Source organism: Zalophus californianus, chromosome 11, assembly GCF_009762305.2.
Source record: "Zalophus californianus isolate mZalCal1 chromosome 11, mZalCal1.pri.v2, whole genome shotgun sequence".
Classification (NCBI taxonomy): Eukaryota; Metazoa; Chordata; class Mammalia; order Carnivora; family Otariidae; genus Zalophus; species Zalophus californianus.
This window is the reverse complement of record NC_045605.1, coordinates 10277054-10298469: the sequence shown is the minus strand read 5'-3', so window position 1 is coordinate 10298469 and position 21416 is coordinate 10277054. Positions and strand designations below refer to the sequence as shown.

General features: G+C 47.0%; 1 protein-coding gene across 24 annotated transcripts in view; it reads right to left on the bottom strand.

Annotated features, from left to right (window-relative positions):
* NCAM1 (neural cell adhesion molecule 1) overlaps positions 1 to 21416 on the bottom strand; it is a 298925-nt gene that overhangs the window by 34830 nt on the left and 242679 nt on the right. For 8 of the 24 annotated variants that reach the window (XM_027578924.2, XM_027578925.2, XM_027578926.2 and 5 more), the window contains exons 8-15: positions 18122 to 18264; positions 11993 to 12022; positions 7699 to 7849; positions 7146 to 7330; positions 6683 to 6779; positions 6208 to 6378; positions 4380 to 4511; positions 3251 to 3265 (exon numbers count right to left, since the gene is read on the bottom strand). In XM_027578924.2, the coding sequence (XP_027434725.1) occupies positions 3251 to 3265; positions 4380 to 4511; positions 6208 to 6378; positions 6683 to 6779; positions 7146 to 7330; positions 7699 to 7849; positions 11993 to 12022; positions 18122 to 18264 (924 nt within the window). Of the gene's footprint in view, positions 1 to 994; positions 998 to 3250; positions 3266 to 4379; positions 4512 to 6207; positions 6379 to 6682; positions 6780 to 7145; positions 7331 to 7698; positions 7850 to 11992; positions 12023 to 18121; positions 18265 to 21416 lie in introns of all 24 variants that reach the window. The other 16 variants (XM_027578935.2, XM_027578942.2, XM_027578943.2 and 13 more) reach the window with 6 other exon arrangements.

Sequence of the window (21416 nt, the reverse complement as noted above, 5' to 3'; positions counted from 1 at the left end):
ACTGGAATCAGAGCAAAGTGCCCACTGAACTCATTGTGAGCTCATCGTGACTTGATGGTCTGGTAAATTCAGGGGAAAGTGTATCTCTTTCTCTTGTACTTTTTTGGCTTGAATTGTTTGCATCACTGTCCATATTATTCTGGCAAAGGGACAGAGTTTTATGTGTTTTAAACACAGTATATTAGAATTATATTAGATATATCAGAAACATAATATATTACACTTGCAACGTGCCATCTAGGGGGCAAGATGTGAAGACAAAAACCTCAAGATGCCTCTTTGGAAAAGTAGACACTCCTTCATGATCTTTATCCCCTGAAAGAAATTGTCTATTTTGCTTCATGGTTCAGAAGCAAATAAAGAGGTGACATTCGGGCAATGAAATTCTGAAGGTACGTGGCTCAATCATGGAGGAAAGGATGCATAGTCAACTGTCACATCATGTCTTTAGGGCCTCAGCAGCTCTGATAGGGAAGCAGCCCCTCCCAAGGCAAACAGAGCTTGTGAGCTTTCCACCTAAAAGCTTCATGACAACACGCAGACATGTGGCCTAAAAATACATGAAACAGGGACATTTTTCCAGGCTGGAGTTCTATTTATTTGTTTGGAGTCATCGCTTCCTCGTTACCTTCACACACATTTATGAGCTGCACACAAAGGAATCTTCAAACAGGTGAGCCAGGCTTTCCGATATGGCAGCTCAGAAGCGGGACTCTGGGATATGTGTGGCTTTGGCTAGTTTCACCCGCTCATCCCTGCTTTGACACGGTCATGCCTCTGCATGTGGCTCAGTCTATTAAGGAACCAAGAAAGCAACCCCATTATTGCCACATCTCAAGGAACTTCAAGTGATAAACTATGCAAGATGCACCGGCTCTCACCTACTGCCTCCTAACTGGGGCGGGGGGTGGGAGGTAGGGGGTGAGGGGTGGGGGTGGGGGCTGCCTGGCAGCAATGACTCTCTATTCAGTATGACAGCTTATTGAGCCTGTACCTTCTCCCCCTTGGGGTGAGGGTGCCCCTAGGGCCTAACTCCAGTGTCACGGGATCAGGCTGTGAATCTGCACCCCAGCATCATAGGGGGGAAAGCATGGTCAGTGGGCGAGACGAGCCAATGTCAGAGACTAAAACCAACCTGGGCTCGGCTAAGTGGATGGCTGATTTTATTTACCTGATTTCAGACAACCTTTGTGCCTTCTGAGGACAGGGAGTGAGAACTCAGAGATGTCCTTCCTAAAACATGCCCTAACTTCCTAGTAGCAGTGAGTGAGTGGTGGCATGGTAGTGGTAGATGCTGGAGTCATCCTCCTAGCTGGATCCTTCTTCAGGATGGGTCTAGATACCCCCCTGGGCTAGGTCCTCACTTCGGCCCCTCTAGGAAGGTCACAAAGGTACAGGAAAGACCATAATGACCAACTTTCGTGAGAGTATGATGTTCTGTGTATTTCCCTGGCTCTTAACCCGCTCAAGTTCTTGACAAAGGCACTCAGTGATAAGGCTCTGTCACAATTTTCCTTATTTAGAAGAAGTCTGATTTTTTAATCCTTTAGGCCATAACTTTATTAGATGATTGAGAAAACTGACTTTGCATGTCATTCGCATGACCTACTAGCAATGGACAGCTGAAGGCTCCATTTTCCAGAGGGGTTCTTGGAATCCTGGTGCAGGGAACAACAAGGTCCTGAAGGTCTCTCTTTTTTTAAATTAACCATTGAGTTTTAAAACACAGCATCTGCTTAAGAAATTCTCACCTTTGTAAGGGCTGAACTGACAATGAGTGAAAACCACAGATGGGCTTTGAAGTCGAAGACCCAGTTACTCTGATTCAGTCCTCAGACCCCAGGTCCTGGTTAGAAACTCAAAAGGAAGCCTCATATCAGCCTTCCCCTCTGTCATGTAACTAAGCCACCGTCCCTTTACTGATAAATTCCAGAAGCATGGAAACCAAAGCTCAGATTAAGGATCCAGGAGGAAGGTGCTCTCAGGGTCAGAGGTGCTCCTTCTGAGTTCACTCGGGGCAGAGCTGCCGCCCAGAGCAGACAGCTGTCAGTCTTGACCTGACAACGCCAATCCCCAATCCCCAATCCTGACTCCTTCCAGAACCGGTTCATTCAGGAACCAAGTCTGCTGAGATCATGGATTTAGCACTTGCTCAAAATCTCAGAACGCCTACACGGAGCTACTTAGTTTCTGCTGTTGCTGCAATATTTCTGAATAAATTTTAAAAAGATAAGCTTCCCTGAGTGCCTTTCAGGAGCTGGGAGCTTTTTATGAAAAGAGTGTGCAGTTTCCTGAATACCTTTTCTTCCGAGTCTCTCTGGGTAATACTCCCCTTCACTATTCTGAGCTCAGCCGAGGAAGCGAGAGGCAGGGCTTGGTGGGAGTGATGCTTGGGGGCATCTTGCAGGCCAGATCAGACCTGTTTGGGTCCCCCCGGAGCAGCGGGCCAGGCTCCTGTGACCCTTGCTCTTTATATTTGCTATTTACAGCTTACATGTCCTTCCCATGGAGAATCTCCCCTGTCTTATGCTTGACGGTGAAGTTACTCAGTGGCCAGTCAGTCTTTCCCAAACATGGACATGCACTTTTCAAGAACCTACTGCTGAAGAACAGAACTGACCGGAAGTGGGGATTTAACTGCCCAGCAGCTGCCCGTAGGATGTACCTGTGACTCAGAACCAAAGCTCATGCTATTCTTTACAATTGCAGCTGCTGCTTAGGCCTCCCAGAGCCCTCCAGCCACCATAGACAGAAAAGGGAAGGGGCTATGAGCTCAATTCTTTTATCTCCTAAAAGCAAATGTGAAAATCCCTTCAGCTGCTTTTTCCCGGGAAGGGATTCTGAATCCCTGATGAGGCTGTTGTGGTCATTTTCTGGCATCCGGGCAGAAGGTGAGCTGGTGCCGTCGCGTGTTACTTGGAGACCCCCTGCAGACTCCCACCGTGCTTGGCTGGGCGGGCATCAGCATTGCCATGGGGTAATCGTCACACACAGAAATTAATAAATAAACACAACTTCAAAGGACACAAAAGTTGCATGCTCTAGAACAGGACGCGTGTTAGCCTCTTGGAGTAAAAACCTACAGACATTAACAAGAGCACAACTAGACTAAGGTCAGTGTGGTTAGGGCCCGGACAGTATCATCTACTTCAGCCTAGGGGACAAAAAAGGGACCGGAACTAAATTAAGAACTAGGACTAGCGATGTTAACACTATTGAAACAGATAATGAGGTATGAAGAGGCACTTACGTGGAAGAGAGCTGTCTGCATTTCCCATGGATGGAACACAGACGAAAAGAAAAGACAAGAGACAGACCCAAGGGAAAAAAAAAAGATGTAAAAGAAATGAATAGGCTCTGCAAAGCACATGGAGCTGGAAATTCAAATTATCAAGTTATTTCAAATCCAGAAAGAAGCAATTCCTGTAGAAGGAAGATGAGGTGGGCCTTCTGTTTCTGGAAGAGGTAGGGGGGTTGCTTTGCAGGCCTCTGGTTTCGAAGAGAAGGAAGTGAGGGATGGCCCTGCATGCTTGTTAAGCCCAGGAATCAGAGAGGACCCAGGGAGCTCTGTGACCGCTCAAGGAGTCTGCGTCTACTGCACCTGCTCCAGCTGGGTGGGCGCATGGTCCTCCCAGGGCAGCGCTCTGGGTCTGTGGAGGGTGTTCCTGGAGCAGGGCTGGCCCAGAGCTATTGGTGGGTTGGGAGGGAAAGCATGGCAGGCCTGGTGTAAGGAAAGAGGGCATGATGGAGGAAAGCAGATGCCATCCCGAGTGCATCAGGAAGAAGCGCCTCTCTCGAAAGACGCCACAAGGGAGGGAGACCCTGATGTGTGCTCATGGCGGGAGGGAAGGGGAACAGGAGGTGGAGGCCTCAGCCCTCCTTCCTCTTTTGCATTGTTGGGGTCTTGCTACTGCGCGGACATCCCATAGCAGTCTTCTCTCTTCTATAACGTAATATCTCTGCTGCCTCAAAAACCCCATGACTAATTACACGAAGCATCATTGTCTTTTCCCTCTTCCTTCAAGTCACGGGGTGCTTTAGGGCCTTTGTGACCTGCGTCAAAAAGCAAAATCTGCCAAATCCCTCCATGACATGCTGCTGCGTTGTCCCTGCCCGGCTCCCCTTCATGAGGAGCCAGTGTTTTCCTCCCTGGCTGCCATGCTAACAAGCGGGGCCAGCTACTGCGACAGTGTCACCAAGCTCTTTGGGAAAGACCGCAATAAGGGCTGGGTATCAGCCATCACGGAGGGCCAAAGGGCTAGGAGGTGTGACCTCCCTGAGCAGAGCAATCTGAAAGACAAAAAGCTGTCATCTGAACAAAGGACGGGGCAGCTCGGGGTCCCCCCCAGGAGAAGAGGGTGGGTGTGGGGTGTACTTACGGACTGGCTGCGTCTTGAACTCAGAGGCCGTGCTGATCTCACCCAGACCCTTGCCGTTGAGGGCCGCTAGTCGCACGGCGTACGTAGTTTCGGGCTTCAGGCCCACGATGGTGACGATGCCCTCCATGTTGGCTGTTGTGAGAAGACAAGAAGGATCACCGAGGACGGAAAGCCTATTGGTAAAATGGCGTAGCCGCTGTGGAAGGCAACACGGCGGGTCCTCAAAAACTTAAACCTAGCGTTACCATGTGATCTAGCAGTTCCACATCTGGCTATATACACAAAAGCACTGAAAACACAAACTGGAACAGATTCCTCTGCACCCAGGTTCACTGGAGCATTGCTCACAACAGCCAAAGGGGCAAACGGCCCGCCTGTCCATCAGCGGGTGGGTGGATCCCCCAGGACGGGGTGCTGATGCAGTGGAGAATCAGTCAGCCTTAGCAAGGAACGAGGCTCTGACAGGGGCTACAACGTAGATGAACCCGGAGGACATCAGCCAAGTGCAATAAGCCAGACACAAAAGGACAATGACTGTACGATTCCACTCTTCCGAAGCAGCTGGGAGAGTCAACTACCCAGAGAAAGGAAGTAGAATGGTGGTTGCCGGGGCTAGCGGGAGGTGGGATGGGGAGTTAGTGTTTAATGGGCGCTGAGTTTAGGATCACGAGAAAGTTCTGGAGATGGACGGTGGTGATGGTTGCACAATAATGTGAATGTACTTAATGCCGTTCAACTGCATACTTAAAAATGGCTAAAATAGGAAATTTCATATTCTACATATTTTGCTACAACAAAAATAGAACTAGAAAGTTAATTATACTTAAATTTAAAAATATATTTAAAAAGGTGGAGGAAATCCAGCTGTAGCAATGACAAAAAGAAAAAAAAATGCCAGTTGGGACAGATTGTGACATGGGATCAACTCGCCATAAGTTGGTGGGAGGTTTCAGAGGGAAGTTAGGGAGGTAAAGAGATTATTTTCTCCTGGCTCCAATCCCGACGGCACAGAAGTTCCTCCCAGGCCGCCCCGCCCCCACCCCCAAAAGCTGAGTGATGGAAGCTTTCTGGTGAAACAAATTCTCGGTAAAACCGGGTTGGGATGTGGCTGCTCCTGTTACTACAGACAGGACCGGGATTAAAACTCCCTACAGAAACAAAGCATGCCTCACTGATGTATCCTGATCAAACCCCAAATGGAGAGTCAGACACGGCTATATACTCGATCCTCGGGGCAAAATGGTCGGGGCTTAGAATCTTCAAACTGCAGGCATCCGAGGGTTATCTTCTAAACTTTTAGTTTGAAACTATATCACAGGATGGACTTAAGAGCAGACTTTTCTCTAGGGCAATTTGTTATTTGGTTAATACTGTAATTACATGACAGTCCCTGAGTATGCCACGCAGGACTGAGGGGGTGATGGCAGAGAACCCACAGTGCAGGGCACCCACAGGTGCAGGGCAGGGCTGGATGGGACTCCTCTGGTTGTGCTCAGCACCTAAGCAGGGCTTCTGCTTGGAATGTGGTTGAGATGGCCTCATCCATCTTGGCGTGGTCCCGAGAAGCAGGTTCTGAGGTACCAGGGGACAGAAGGCCAACAATTCTAGAGGAGCTGCAGCCTGCCCTCATTCTAGAGGGACAGGGATGATGCTGCAGCACAGGAAGGTGAACGGACGGCAGGTGTTGGCCTGTGGCACCCTCAACAGATGAGAGTGGTGGGCCACACCACCCCAGTGGGCTGTCAGAGTGCCAGGACCTGGGCTGAGCGTCTGCCCAACACCAAGCAACCCATCCTTCTAAAGGAAACGCTGACTCTCCCCCACTTACCTTCTTTGGCATCATACCACTTGAAATGCCACACTTCCTCGCCCACTGCTCTCCACTCAGCCTTGTATTTGAGGATGGGCACCCCACCGGTGGCCTCTGGTTCATCAAACTGCACCTGGGCTGTGCTAGAGTATGGCTCCACCTGGTCGATGGATGGTGAAGATGGGGTGTCTGTGGGGAGGGCACATACGGAGACCCAGGTGAGCCCAGTCAGGTCCAGGACATAACTCTCAGCCACAAAGCATGTCTCTCATTTCTGCTTATTCTTGGGAATATTGTCACCTCCAGCCCACCTCACCGTATGATTCTCTCCCCAAATGCCCTGTACGCACACCCTCGAGCCTCCACAGGCTCCCTGCTTCCTGACCCTCTGTCTTTGGCTACCCTGGCCCTCTCTTCACTTTCCCTGATGTCACCAAATGGCACGGAATAGGCCAGGAAGGGTCAGGGTAGGGCAGCCATGAGGGGGGCTCACCTGCTTGGACAAGGATGAACTCCAAAGACTCCTGTCCAATGCGGTTCACTGCAGTACAGTTGTAATTTCCGAAATCATTTTCAGAGTCTGGGGTCACCTTTGGAAAGAAGGAACTCGTGGGTTCTAAGTGTCCCATGGAATGGCCACCGACTCATATCTTTATTTATTGGACGAATTTGTAAAGGAAAGAACCAGGAAAGCATGAACCATTAGCTCCAGCCCAGCCTTAAGCCAGAGAGAATTGCCAAGGGGCCAGTGAGAGAGGCACACTCGGCCTCCTGGGCCGTGACCTGGCTCCAGGGAGAGAGTAGGGGCAGGGCTGAGGCTCAGTTTCTTCTGAGGCTGATGGTTCCCCTGGTCAGGATGCCAGAGAAGCAAGAGAGAAGATTTTAGCTGCATATAGGAGCCTATCCAGAGTCAGACTGTGCCTCCTCCCCCCTCCCCTGCCTCCACCATGACCTACCTCTAGATAGCTGGCGGAGGGGGTGTTGTAGATCTTGATATTGCTGTAGTTGGAGCTTGGCAGCAGCTGACCATCTCGAAACCACGAGATGGTAGCACTGGGGTAGGCAAATACCTCGCACGTGATGTTCACCTGGTTCCCCTCCCAAGTGTACACAGCCACGGGGCCCTGCAGCTTGGGGGCATCTGCAAGGAACAGCAATGCCAATCAGGAAGACCAGCACCACAGAGGAGCCCCGCACACCCCGTCTCCTAGCCCTGGGAGGGCGGGCGTGCCCTAAGCAGAGCCAGTGCCCTGGCGTAGGAAAGGTCAGGCCGGTTCCGCGGTCCTGTGAGCTGCACAGGAAGATGGAAGGGCTTGTGAGCCTGTAAGAAGCCTGGGCCAGTGTGAGGGCATGACCTGGGGACAAAGCTCTGGAACGGCCTCGGGCCACCTCCACATGGAGCGTGAGCAGAGCTACGGGGATGCAGCTCGGGTCCTGGCTGCTCTTGTCCCTTTTCAGCCTGACCCTGCATGGTCCCCCTCCCCTCGATCTTCCACAGCTGCTGCTCACATTGCACTTCCAGGTACATGGACTGGGAGTCCTGGCCGATGGTGTTGCTGGCGGTGCAGACGTATTCTCCGGCGTCTGTGTACTGGATGCTCTTCAGGGTCAGGGACGACACTCGGGCGTGGCTTCGCACCACCATGTGCCCATCCAGAGTCTGCCGGGAGGGAAGAGAGAGCGTGAGAGCCCGCGGCAGGGCTGGGGGTGGGAGACCAGGCCATCTCTTGTCTGGGACCAGTCTCAAATCCTCTCCCCAAGCTGTGCCCATGTGCCTTACTTAAGGTCCCAACTAGTGTGGGAGGCTCTGGGGAGCACCACAGGGACTTGAGTGTCTCCAAAATAGAAAATGGGACCCAGTTTATGTGAAGCAGCCTAGACCCCATGCCAAGATCGGTTTGGGGCAAGGACAGCCAAGGTCCCCCAAGATGACTTTGTTTGGCACATCTAAGATGGAAGCAAAAGGCCTGGCCGGCAGATATTGCATCAGTGACAGCTTTGCCTCATGAGATTCTGGGAAACCTGCACCCTAAGCTTTCCTTCCAGGAGTCTGCCCATCTGTCAGTTCCATGGTGCGTGCATGCATAATGGGAAATCTGAATGTGCCAAGTGCAAGAAATTATACAAGAAACCTGTATTTCTGCAGATGCCTCGCTTTCCTGAAGGCTTAAAAGTGAAATAATTTCATTCAAGAGAAAGTCCAACAACTTGATGATCAGGAGCTGTTGAGCTGGAAGTGAGGGTCCCTGGGTCCCCTCTCCAGGGATGGTGGCACAGAGCCCCAGGCAGCCACCACCAGATTCTGCATTCTAGCCCTTGATACAATAATTCACTTCCTGAGTCTCTGGAATTCCAGCGACTGGTCAAAAGGGGACTAAGCCTATGGTCCCTAGGCAGTGGGTCCTGGAATATTTCCAAGGGGCTCCTGCCTTGACACTCGAAGTGAAATGGTTGCTGGCCTAGATAAAGTCTGGGCATGCTGCCCAAGTTCAGATCCTCAAGGAAGTTGGTAATCTGCAGAATGAGTCTCGTTCCTTGTAGGCTGGGCCACACTCTTATCTCCAGCATATGATATTCTGTGGAGATGGACAGGTGAGTGCTCTGCATATAGCATCTGTCGTCCCAAGGGGTCGGGCCTTTAAAGAATGAAAGAACACCTGTTTCATTGAGGTTCTTGTGATGTGCTGGTTTGGAAGCCTGAAACCCAGAACTGTAATGTCACACACAGCCGGTTTGGGCAGATCAAAAGCAAGGTCCCATGGGCCTTGTGGGGCCGTCTCCATGGAGACCTGTCCCAAGAAGTCCCTCTGACCATGACTAGTGGAATTAATTCATCTCAGACATTTAAGCCCCATTGAGGTTCATATCTGGAAACTGGAACACCACTGCTGGCAAGGAGGCAGAGAGCCGAGCAAAATCATCACTGCCTAAGGGCCACTCCACTCTCAGAGGAGTGCCCGATGCCCATGGCTCTCAACTCCCATCTGACCTGTAAGTCTGCAAGGCTGATTGGTTGAGGAGATGCCACACATTAGTGAGAGATGACAACAGACAGGTGTGGAACACTTGATTAGAACGCCTTGAGACATCCAAGGGTCCCTGGATCTTCGGACTCCCTTTTCTCGTGGGCTGACTGGGTTGTCCCAATACGTCCCAGTGGCAACTTCCATGAGTCATCCAAAAATAAACCCATTAAACTAGTGGCATCGAGAGCATCCCTGCAAGTATCTCTAAAGGGTTGACCTTACCTGTTTGTCACTCCTGTCTGCCCCAAACACAACAGGATAAAGGCAGAAAGGGTTCGAGGTCCACCCCCTGCCCTTCTGGTTATCTCAGTGAGAACACAGGCTCAGCCCACAGTGACACCAGCCGACGGCTGAACTAGGACTGTTTGTCATACAGATGGAGCTTGTCCTGGGCTCAACACCCACAAACATGGAAAACTGACCAGATCTTTGGGACGTCAAGAGAACATGTCCACAATGGAAGCAGTACTACAGCAAAAGATGCAAAGAGAGGCATGTAGGCAAGAGGAGGACAGTCACAAATAGCAACAAAGCAGGGCACGGACAGTCTACGTGGAATATTCTAGAAAATGGTTGAAGGGAAGCTTGGGAAGTGGTTTCACTGACAGCCACACTTTTCTCCCCTTCTACGTGGTCTAAATTTCTCTATGCGGAAAATTTTCTCATTTAATTGTGTCAACAGACCAGGAGATGGTCCTCTACAGAGAATTCTCATTTTGCAGCGGCTCACGACAGGACTGATGGTGGGAATTTGTCTGATGCCCAGTTCTCCCTCCAAGGGGAAGCACAGAGTCTCCCGTGCAATTAGACTGTCTCCCTCTGACACGTTTTACTCTGGCACCAGGCAAAGTCAGGGCGTGCCACCGACAAGCCATCCAGACAGGGGTCGTGCTGATAGTTCAGGCCTGCAGAGGAAGCAGATGGTCTCCGGGCAAGAATGGAAGGGGAGCTGGGACAAGAAGACCCTGTTCTGCAAAAACAGCATGCAGTGCAACTACAGTTATTCTTCTCATCAACATTTTTTGCGTTCCTTCTTCCAGGTAGAAGTGTGAATTTTCTGAGCTTACAGAACGAAACTGGCCATAGCCCAAGCCTTCTTTGGAGCTCATCTGGACTTAACGGTTTTCATCTCTGAGAGACAAACAGGAAGGAATGGAACTTCTGAGCCCCAGGGGCGGCACTCACTTGAAAGTCAATTATATCCAGAGTGAGATACTCAAGATAAGGGTACTTCTGGAAACCGGAAGTGAGTTGTCTGCTTTCTTGGGAGTAAACCTATTACTTCCACTTATAACAGTAATTCTCTTAACATCCCTTAATGCTCCCTGAGAAATCTCCCCTCCCCCTCCAGCCAGGTTTAAATCAGAATGACAGGGGGAGAAGCCGAAGGCCAAATAGAATGAGATCTGTAGTTGCTCAAAAGTGGCTGATAATGAACGCTTCTTCTCTCCCTTCCCCAATCCCGGATGGGTCCGTGACTTTGGGGCAATGCAACACCCACAGCCTGGGACAGCACTAAGCAATTTCTGTGCCGTAGGAGGGAGGGATTTCAGCAAGATGGGCGCTTGATTACAGTCCCCATGACAAGGAAGAAGGTAGGATACAAAGTGAGCTTATCAGACACTGTGTGATCACGACACAGTGTGCTCATGTGCAGAAACTAGGATCCGTGCCTGGGGACAGGCAGTCAACTCCTCAATATTAAACAGCATTAATTATTTATAGCCACGACCTGAACACAGGAGTTATGTGTTCTGAATAATTATCATTTCTGGAAGACTAAGGGGATAGGGTTACCTGATTAAAATACAGTGTATAGGATTGCCACAGTCTACATTTACACTATTACAATATCAAAATTTCCTCTGGAGAAGAGACAAAAGCTAGTTTTTTTAAAAAAAAATATTTATGGGTTTGATCCTTGAACCTCCTCTAAAGCATACTGGTTTTTATTTCACTATCTGTCAGTTAATCACACAAATCAGTGAAAAAAACAATAAGCATGATTGTAATTAGGGTCTTGGGTGTGTAACATTAAAGTCTTAAGATTAATATTGAGCTTCAGTTTTCAAACAAAGTCCCACATTACCCAAGCTGAAGCAAGCAGTCAGAGAAAGCTCAAAGGATAAATGCTACTGACTTCTAAAAAACATAAAACCGCTTGTGCCAAATCATGCTAATCTCATAAATTTAATGCTCTATCAAAGTGACATATGTGTGTTTAGCAATTTGGGCAAACCAAGGAGAGATGTCGTCTGCATTGCTTTGACATGAAATGGGATGTGATGTGACCATTTACCAAGACCAATCATTATAAAATAAGCGAGCAACAAGATGAGTTGAGCTGGAAAGGGTTGAGTGGGTTTTTAGACCACCAACTCCATGACTTTATGACCCAAAGCCACAACAACCAGGTGAGAGTCCAAAAAAAAAAAAAAAAAAAAAAAAATCTCGTCATTGCAAAAAGCCTGGCCTGGGAATTGGAGCGATTTATTTCTGTAAGTATAATTACCTGGATGTGATTTTACCAGCACCAGCAAGAGAATAAGATCCAATTTTAAGAAGTAATAAGGATTTGTTCATCCACTCCCAACACAGCTTGCTTGCTCATCCTAAAATGCCACTATTTCTAAGTAACGTCTACCACTATCGACCTATTCTTTAATCTAACTCTATGACTAATTAGTTTAGCATGTCTGGTTATTGAACTGGAATGGTGAGTTAAGCTAGAATGCTTTCAGAAACTAAAGACTGGCTAGTGGTCAGGTAAGCTATACCTCTTGCTTCTCTGGTCGAGTCCACGAAGCCTGGAGAGAACAAGATATAAAACACAACAAGAAAGCAGTAAAATTTTACAACATGTTGCTTCAGAGAATTGATGTATCCCACTGCATTCCGTGCACATGCAGCTGCTCTTTAACTCAGAACTTTGTCCACGGCCCACTTTCAATGGTGTGTTTATTACCCAATTTAATTTAGGAGTTAGCTTATGTTCCGCTTTTCCCCCCCTTCCACACATTAAGATGTATCATTCAAAGGAGAAGGCTTTCCTAATCTTTGGTAGGCATACACATGGACACCAGCAGACGTGTTCGACTGCTCCTGTTCTAAAACGTCTTGAGCGTTTTTCATTGTATTTCGTGACGCAACTAATACAAACCCCACAATCTAGAGACACTTAGAGGGTAGGTTTCCTCCTTTGGATTCTATCAGACAGCTTATCGCAAAACTACTAATGCCATTTGGTGTTCATGCATTTTTCTAATTCGTGGCATGCATCCTATTAAAAATCAAGTTTATATCTTAAAAAAAAAAAAGGAACTAAGAAAGGAGCAGAGAGGTACATTAAGAATGGTAAGCATGAAGTCCTTAAAGTTGTGGGTCAGGAAATTTCAGGCCAGCAATTTCTGCTGCTGCAGGCTCCAGTCAGTTCTTTAAGAGGAATGCCCAGACGGCACGCAGGCTCAAGTGTGCACCACCGTCATCCAACAAAGCATTCACAAAGGACGGAGTCAACTCAGAAGCATGGAGGCTTGGTTATTTTCCGCCCACATCTAGATATTTTACTTATCCGGCACTTGGGAATCTGCAATGCTTACGGTTTTTCTGTTTTCATACTGGGATTCAAAAACATCATACCTGCATTGTTCTTTTTATTAGATGGCATGAGTGCCTGGTTGTCCCTGATGTTCAGATGGAGAAAGGAAAGAACAGATGCCAGAGACACAGCAATGCAATCCAGGAAATGCAAATGAGTCCACAAACATTTAGTAAGAGTCCACTAAATGCAAAGAGCTTTTGTGAGAAACGAGGAGGGAGATGTTGGATGTCACGTGATGTCGGAATGAAGAAAAAAGTAAGAACAGAGGAACGAACATGCAGAGACCAAAGTGACAGGGGGCCAACATGTCAAATGTGGTTGCCAAGTCCACATCACCGAGAAGCTTGTCTGTCACATGCCAGGGCTGCATGAATCAAGATTGTTTTTTAAGGGCTATATCATATGGAGTTGTTTGTTTTTCAGATCTGATTCTTCTTGTGTCTCTCCCAGATCACTACGGTTTTGTGGCTTTTAGAATAAGTAGTTGCTAGTAACAAGATGCTTCCAGTAGCCTGACCTCCTGCCTGGGTGCCTGGTAGAATATGCCTCGGCCCTGATAATTTGGTGATGGTGTGGCTCACTTTAAGACAATCTGATATACACACACAGAAAACACATTAGGATAGGATTAGTCATGCTCCAGAAATTTTAAGTTCCAGGTTTATTTACATTTTATCATCTCACATACAAGTCTGTAGGAATATGTAAATAAACTAGAGTGAAGCATCCCTACCGTTATCCTAAAGTATTACCTGCTCTACCTTTGCCCACACGCAGAATATGCCAGACTCTAAATGCTCAACGGGGTACCTTTTCCAGTATTTATACATGGGCACCTAGGTTGTATGAAAGAGGAATTCTTCCTGCTGACAGAAAGATCCAGTTTCCAGCGAATTCAGAATTTCAAAGGTCTCTCTTATTTGTGGGATTTGTGCGATACTCTATCAGCTAAAGACTCAAGGCTCATGAAATTCCATTTTTTTTCCTATCTCCTCTGATCTCAATTCTTTGCCCCTCTTCTTTTCCTCAAATATTAAAGTTTCCTATGAATTTCTGTACCAGTCATTTCAAAGGCATGTTCAAATAAGAGGTTTAAATAAGCACACAGAGAATGTGTTCTGCTAGCAACAGATTGTGCAAATTATCCTCCAAAGGTCTTGCTCAGTATGTAAATGGCACCTGGAAGTTAGCCCCACTCACTCACATACCTGGCAATATTTAAAATGGATCTAGGTAGGATGAGCAACAAAATGATGTGGACGTGCAAATTTTCTTTGCATCTGCATTATCACAGTGACCTCCAGACACATTGATCAAACTGACCCACTATGATGTTCAAATATGGTTTGTTTTCTTTTTGGTCAACATAATAGAGACTAATGAATGGATTAACTTTCAGACAGATGATCTACCCTAACGGTCTTAATAACCCAAATTTAGCTTAGCTGTTATTGGTTGTTGAGCAAAACTGACTGACTCAACCAGCTGAAGCTTAGCAGATTGATGGTAATCAGTCTCGAAGGAGCAGCTGGACTACACCTAAAGACACAATCAGATAGGGTGTGACAATGAGGCTCAGTGAACTGGCTTTTGCTTGATTCCCCCCCCCCCCCCGCTTCTTTTTTTAATGAAGAGGAACATTAGGATCCATTAGAAAGTTACTAACTCTGTGCCTATGGTTGAAAGCCTTTTCTCTCTTCTCTTAAGAAGGGTAATACCAGACAAATGCTAGACTTAACTAAACAATGAAGCAAAAGACCAAGCTGCTTTAATTAGCTTATTCTGTAACCAACTTTATTAAAGAAATCATTGAACCTTCCGCAAAAGTCATCAAAATCATGAGGAGCACCATGGCATTAGGTGCTCTACCTTCCGAACCAGTGACCCAGAGGGAAGCTGTGAGAGCGTTCTAAGGGCTCTGCACTTGACCTTGTCCCAGTCAACATTTTTATCAGAGGCTCGGACAAAGATGTTTCATGTAAATGTTCATGCGAGGTTGGAGCAACAGCTAATACAGATGCTGGACCACAGCTGCCTGGGGAAGGCTACTGAACTTTCTGCCTTTGGCCTTTGTGAAGTGGGGTCACCACTCACTGTTAGACCTCATTACTTTAAAAACACATAAACAAAACATGGGGGTCCATGTGGCTTGAAATGCCCTAGACCTACAGACCTCTAAGGACAGCTGTGAGGAAAGCCAGACTTGCCTGGTTAGAAAGATGGACTGAAATGTTTCTCAAGCCAGAAAGAGTTTGTGTATGTGGCATTTTTAGTCATCAAGGTGATTAGAGGTGGCTGCTGGCATTTAGAGGGAAGGGGACTGGTGGTGCTAAAAATCCTGCAACGCACAGGACCATCCCAGGAAGGAAGGCCCTTCCCAAACTGCCATAGTGACCCCACTGAGGAACATCGGGTTGCAACAAACAAAACACAGTTTTTAGCAGAAATAAATATAAAGTTCTGCATTTTTGGTGAAGCAATCAATTGCATAAGAACAGAATAAGGGGATATGTGGCTTCAGCGTAGTTCACAAAAAAAAGAGCTGAGCATTTTAGTTGACCACAAGCTCAATATGAGGCAAGAGAATGAGGAAATTGCTGCAGGGCTAATACTTTAGCTGCCTGATGGTGTCCAGAACAAGGGAGCAGTTCACTGCATGGAAATCTGCACTAGCTACACTGTCTCCACAGAACTTTAGGGGAGCGCCAGGGGGCTGAAGCTCTCTAGGACGGGACCACCAGGAAGCACCAGGGGTTGAACAGACGCATGAAGACTGGAGACTAGTGGAAAATCCAAGAGCTCTCACCCAGAGGACTGAGGGGCAGAGGTGGGAAGACTGAACAGTGGGAGGGGCAAGGAAGCAGACCTTCCTGATCCCCAGTGTTGGCCAGATGCCTGTAGAGGACAGACACCATCACCCTTCAGGGAGGGACCACGAGCCTTTCTGGCAGATAAGCTGCAAAGTGAGTGCCAGGTGAGACTGCACAACCTCAAATGGGACCTTCCTTCCTGACTTCTAGGATCCCAGCATTTTGTGCTAATTCTCAGGACCCTTCCTGAGCTTAACAGGTAGAAACAATCATCGTTTTTATCTGCTTCACGTATTATCCTGATTTTTAAAAGAAAATTGTTTTCTTTCACTCCTACAATACGGTGCCTCTAATCATCTTAATCCCTGATTATATATAACGCACCTTCAGATGGTGGAGAACACGAGGGGCTGCCAGATGAAAGTGAAATTGATTATCCAGCCTCCAGCTGGCATGGATAGGCCCTCTGTTCTCTTAATTATGAGCTCTCCACGGTATAAGATGGATATCAAGCCTCTCTGATGTTAATATAAAACTAATAGAAATGGAAACTTTTCTATGTAGGGTTTCATTTAGGCAAATATGTTAATATGGTGTCATGTCACTGGCTGGTTTGGAGGACTAGTTCTAACAATGGATTCACGCATGTTCCAGTAGTGTCACTTTGAGTAAACTCGAAGGCAGTCCGTAGTAAAAGAAACCAAATACAACCTATGTGGCTGGGCTTAGATAATTATCTCAGATTGAGACAAACGATCTACACTGATCATTGAATTATACACACCTACTTGGTCGGAGATGGTCTCTGCTGGATACCTTTTGTCTCAACATTTAGTAAGTATGAGTGTGGACTAGTGCCTGGTTATTTGTTCTCATTCTGTAAAAATGAATTCACAGATACAGGCCAGAAGTGCCCACCTATAAAAGAACTTAGGGTAAGGCACAAATCTTAATAACCCTTCTGGTCTAGCTTAGCTATGGAGCTATTCCTAGAAAAGACATCGAATTTAAAAACATCATTCATCTGGGATATATATAATTTCTGTCCTTCACTGTAGGTCATTGATATACACTGGGTCATTCTGGACAAATCACAAGCCTGATGTAGAAAAACTGGCCGAGCAGCAGCCCTGCGGTTTAAGCCCTGAAATGTACATTCAATCCATGTAACACACACGATGGGAGCTGAAATCTGAGCTTGGGGTTTATTTCCAATGTTGATAAAGAAACTATCCAAGTAAACACCATATTTCTTAATCCAGTTGGTTTTCACAATATCGAACAGCATATGTGAGTTTCAAAAATACTTAGCAGTTCCTTGAGTTTTTGTTAAGTTGAATTCAACTGTGGAGTTAAACTTGCAAAAAATAATGGGCTTTTTGGAACAGCAATTTCTATTCCTTTTGATTTAGTTTTGTTTTTTATTCGTGGGGCAGAAATCAGATCCTCAAATGTAAATCCCAAATGCAGCTCTGCTGTGTCACCCTGTTTCTTTTTGACTTTATTTGAGTTTACCCTCTGGGGGATTTCCTTTAGGCAGGCAGAAGAGTGAAGATCTATCATTTTTGACATTGTGGTCAATAAGTAATCCATTATAAATGCTCTTTAAAGTTAAGGCCATTACTCCTAAATAGCTTTGGACAACTAATATGAAGCGTATTACTATAGGCTATATGAGATGAGATTGGAGAAGTGCCATAAGAGGGTTTAAGTTGCTTTAAAACCAAGCTGCTTCTTCCTCCTGCTTTTGGCCCACTCAGTAGCAAAGGGCTGCCTGATGTGGGGTTACCTCAATCTGTATATACTGTCAATAATAATAACAACTTCCTGGTGGCCTATAAATCTACATGCTTTAAAGCTAAATCTTCCCAGTCATTTCAAATTGCCAGGAAGGTTGCTACCATGGACCGCTGAGAGCTAAGAATGTATTGGAGAACCCAGTGTAATCATCGTCATGTAGAAACTGCTAATTATTTTTGCCTTCAGAACAAAATGATATCCAAATGTGACCGAAAATACAGGCAGACACAAAGGCAACCAAGCTTTTGTGCATACAGCGCATGTACAGCATGAGTGTACAAAACACGAGGAGAAGAATTAATAGGGCTCATTCTGATCCCTGCTATTTCTGGGACACATTCCCTTTGGTACTCTTGATATGATAGCTGGACCACCAGGCTCTTGGCTTCTCCTTGCTCCTCATAGCTCCGTAATCCTGGGTTTGAAAAGCACCACCTGCTTCCTCCCCAGAACATCTAACTTGACCATGCCCAGGAACCTCACACCCCTGCAGATCTATGCAGGAAACTGTGGCCCTGACACACACTGATCAGGCCACAGCCAGGCAGTCTGGAGGATGGAGGCCGTGGGACCTGGCATGGCCTTTGGGGCCTGCATCCCATCTTCCGGCTCCCCGAAGAGAATGGGGCCCTGGACAGACATGACCTGCTTTGAGCTTGCATCCCATGGCCCGGAAACTCTTGGTGACATCATACCTTTTCTTCACTGCTGATGTTCCGGGTAGAAGTCCTCCAGGTGATAGTGGGAATGGGGTCTCCTGAGGCTTCGCAGGTCAGAGTGACTTGTTCTTCTAGTTCCATGGCAGTCTGGTTCTCTACGTAAGTGATTTTGGGTTTCGCTGAAAAGACATGTTCATGAGTTTATCTGATTGGTTTAGCTTTTTGGGTTTAAATTATACCATGCACCCACTCAACACAGGTTATGTACTTACTGAGTATAAGACCCTATTCTAGGTGTTGCAGGACCTACAGAACTGAACAGGCATGTGACAACATCAATGTGAGACCATTAACAACAAGATCCCCTAGAGAAAGAGCGTCCAAAGAAGAGGGTGGAGAAGGCATGGGGCAGAGGAAGAGCATTTGTCTGGTTGGAGCTTTCATGAAAAGGAAGTTTTTGGGCTGGGCCATGACATCTTTAGTACGTGGAACTTTGGGATAGAGTCATTCTCAGTGTAGAAAACTGCTTAACTGTGAGCAATGAAGCAAGGACACGTGAGGAGGGCAGTGTGATGGGGGCCCGTGTTTGTGCATCACAGCAGGGGGAGGTGGTGCTGGGCCCAGGCGCCGGTTCATGGCTGCCTGGTTACAGTGCTTGCTTTGAATGATCTCCGCGCGCCGATGGAAGCCCACTGGCGGTGTTTGATCCCAGGAATGAAATGATCATTTGTACTTCAAGAAGGTTAATCCGGGAAAAACTCAAGATTGAGAACGGAGAAAACCTTGAGGTGGGAAAACCAATTTTGACAACTCTGACAGTGCCCCAGGTGTGGCGGAACAGAGTCCCGAACCAGGTGGTCCTGGAGGGCGGGATGGGGGGCAGACAGGGAAGGGCAGCTCTGAGAGAGGTGCTCACGAAGGCTTCACGGAAGTGCCAAGTGAACAGAGGGCGAAGGAGCCATGGCAAGAATCAAAAGGGAATGAGAAGGAGTGCAAGTGACTGTGAGCTTCTCACTGACTGGGAGAGTTGTGTTAGTACTGAGCCAAGCAGGGAAATGGGGCAAGGGACGGGCTGCGGACTGCGGAGTGGGCTGGGATAGGAAGGAGAGATGGGTTCATTTTCCAAATGTTTTGGGTAATGCGAGAGAAAGCAAGCATTTGGAATTGGAGTTAAATGTTAAAACATTAGAGAAAATTGACTTTTCCTGATTTAAAACAATTACACTCTGAAATTGCGAAATCTTCCATAGAAGAGAAAAGAACGCTGCACAAATGCAACTTATTTCACTAATGGGGGAAAAGACGAGGCTAGATAAACAAACAAAAAATAAATAAATCAAATTTATGGGATAATTTTTGAAAGAAGTGCAAATTCATACGCTGCTCCTGAGTAGGTTAATAAATGACTGCCCAAATACTTCCTACAAGTTGACGCCCCCAATTCTGCTTTAATGGCAAGTGCTTTAAAGGCTGTGCATTTTCTGTAGCAAATACCTGCTTCTATATAAAATTATCCATATAGGCTAAATATTCTGCTACAGTTAATCTGTACTAAACGCTTGCCTGGCAAATTCTTTTTTGATGGCAAGCACCCAGTCATGTCTCAATCCAATGGGGCCAAATGCTCACAAATTGGAACTGATGGAGTTCACTTGAGTGAGGTTTTTCCACAGGAAGGTTTTGTGTCGATCTTTTTTTTTTTTTTTTTTTTTAAAGATTTTATTTATTTATTTGACAGAGAGAGACACAGCGAGAGAAGGAACACAAGCAGGGGGAGTGGGAGAGGGAGAAGCAGGCTTCCCGCCGAGCAGGGAGCCCGATGCGGGGCTCGATCCCAGGACCCCGGGATCACGACCTGAGCCGAAGGCAGACGCTTAACGACTGAGCCACCCAGGCGCCCCGTGTCGATCTTGATAAATAAGACTTTCAAGGTGGTTACAGCTCATACTGAATGGACTAACTGCTAAGTGCGGCTGGACAGGAGGTTTGAGAAAGATAAAATAAAAGTTGAATTTCTACACTGTTAAAAACACAGACTGAAAAGTGTAAAAAAGGGGTGCCTGGGTGGCTCAGTCAGTTAGGCATCTGCCTTCAGCTCAGGTCATGATCTCAGGGTCCTGGGATCCAGCCCCACATTGGGCTCCTTGCTCAGTGGGGAGCCTGCTTCTCCCTCTGCCCCTCACCCTGCTTGTGTTCTCTCTCTAAAATAAATAAAATCTTCAAAAAAGTATAAAAAAATAAAATAAAATTCAGCCAAACAACTGAATTCACTGAACTGAACAGCTGTTTTGAGGTCTGGAGGCAGTTATAGAAAGGCTGAATTTTTGGCCTCTTGAAACCTAGATGGATATGGTGACCTAGACAGTGTTTGCTGGCCTTGTCATGACCCCTAGCACTTTGTCCCAGCACCAAAAGGTTAATAGAAGACAAAGAAGGGATAGTTAATGTCTATTAATATCTGGTTTGGTGGCTCCATTTCCCAGAGGGTTACAAAGGGTGCACAGCACAAATCTTTAGAAAAAAGCAAACTATATTCTTCCTAAAAACACTATTAACAACAGCTAATTTTGTATGGTCTACAGAGGGCTGTTGGAAGGCAGGCAAGCTTCTCACTAATGACCTAACCTCTCTGCATTACAGAAGCAGCAAGGCTATTGTCAGAACTCATTGAAGGCTCAAGATATTGCCTTGGAGTTAGGATATCAATATAATTTATTGTCCAAATCAGGGCACTCTTGAGAGTGAAAAGCAATGCTCTAAATAATTACCCCGGGACAATGGGCATCATCAGGCAAACAGGGACAGCTGCAAGGTCACTTCCCTCTGCACACCAGCATCTAGAGGAACATCTCCAGGTTTTGTCTTCAGATGGTACTTACACCGTCTTAATTAACATCTGTTGTGGGCCCTTGACTTTGGATTCTTGTTCTATTTTCCACCTGCTGCCATGGGACTTACTGCCTCAGGTCGTTCCATTGCACTTCTCCCCACGGACCCTCCTGTGAGCACAGATGTCCTTGGGAGTTTTCCCAGCACAACGGCTCTCCTCTTCCGGCATGCCCATGACTCTGCACCCTGCCACTGAGAGGTGGTCTCGTCTATTCCCACCCCAACCCAGGCTCCTGCCTCCCCAGCTCACGGAGGGCGCTGGGGCCCTGCTCCTCTGTGCTGAGAGGCTGGACATGACCAGGTGCACCTTCCTTCAGGCTTTACACGGTGCTGTAACTCACAAAGGCTGCTTTGGTCCTCAGGGCTCAGATAAGCAAGCCCACTGGTGAACTTGCCTTAGTCCACAGCAGCACGAGACCTCAAGAGCATTTGTGTGAGCATA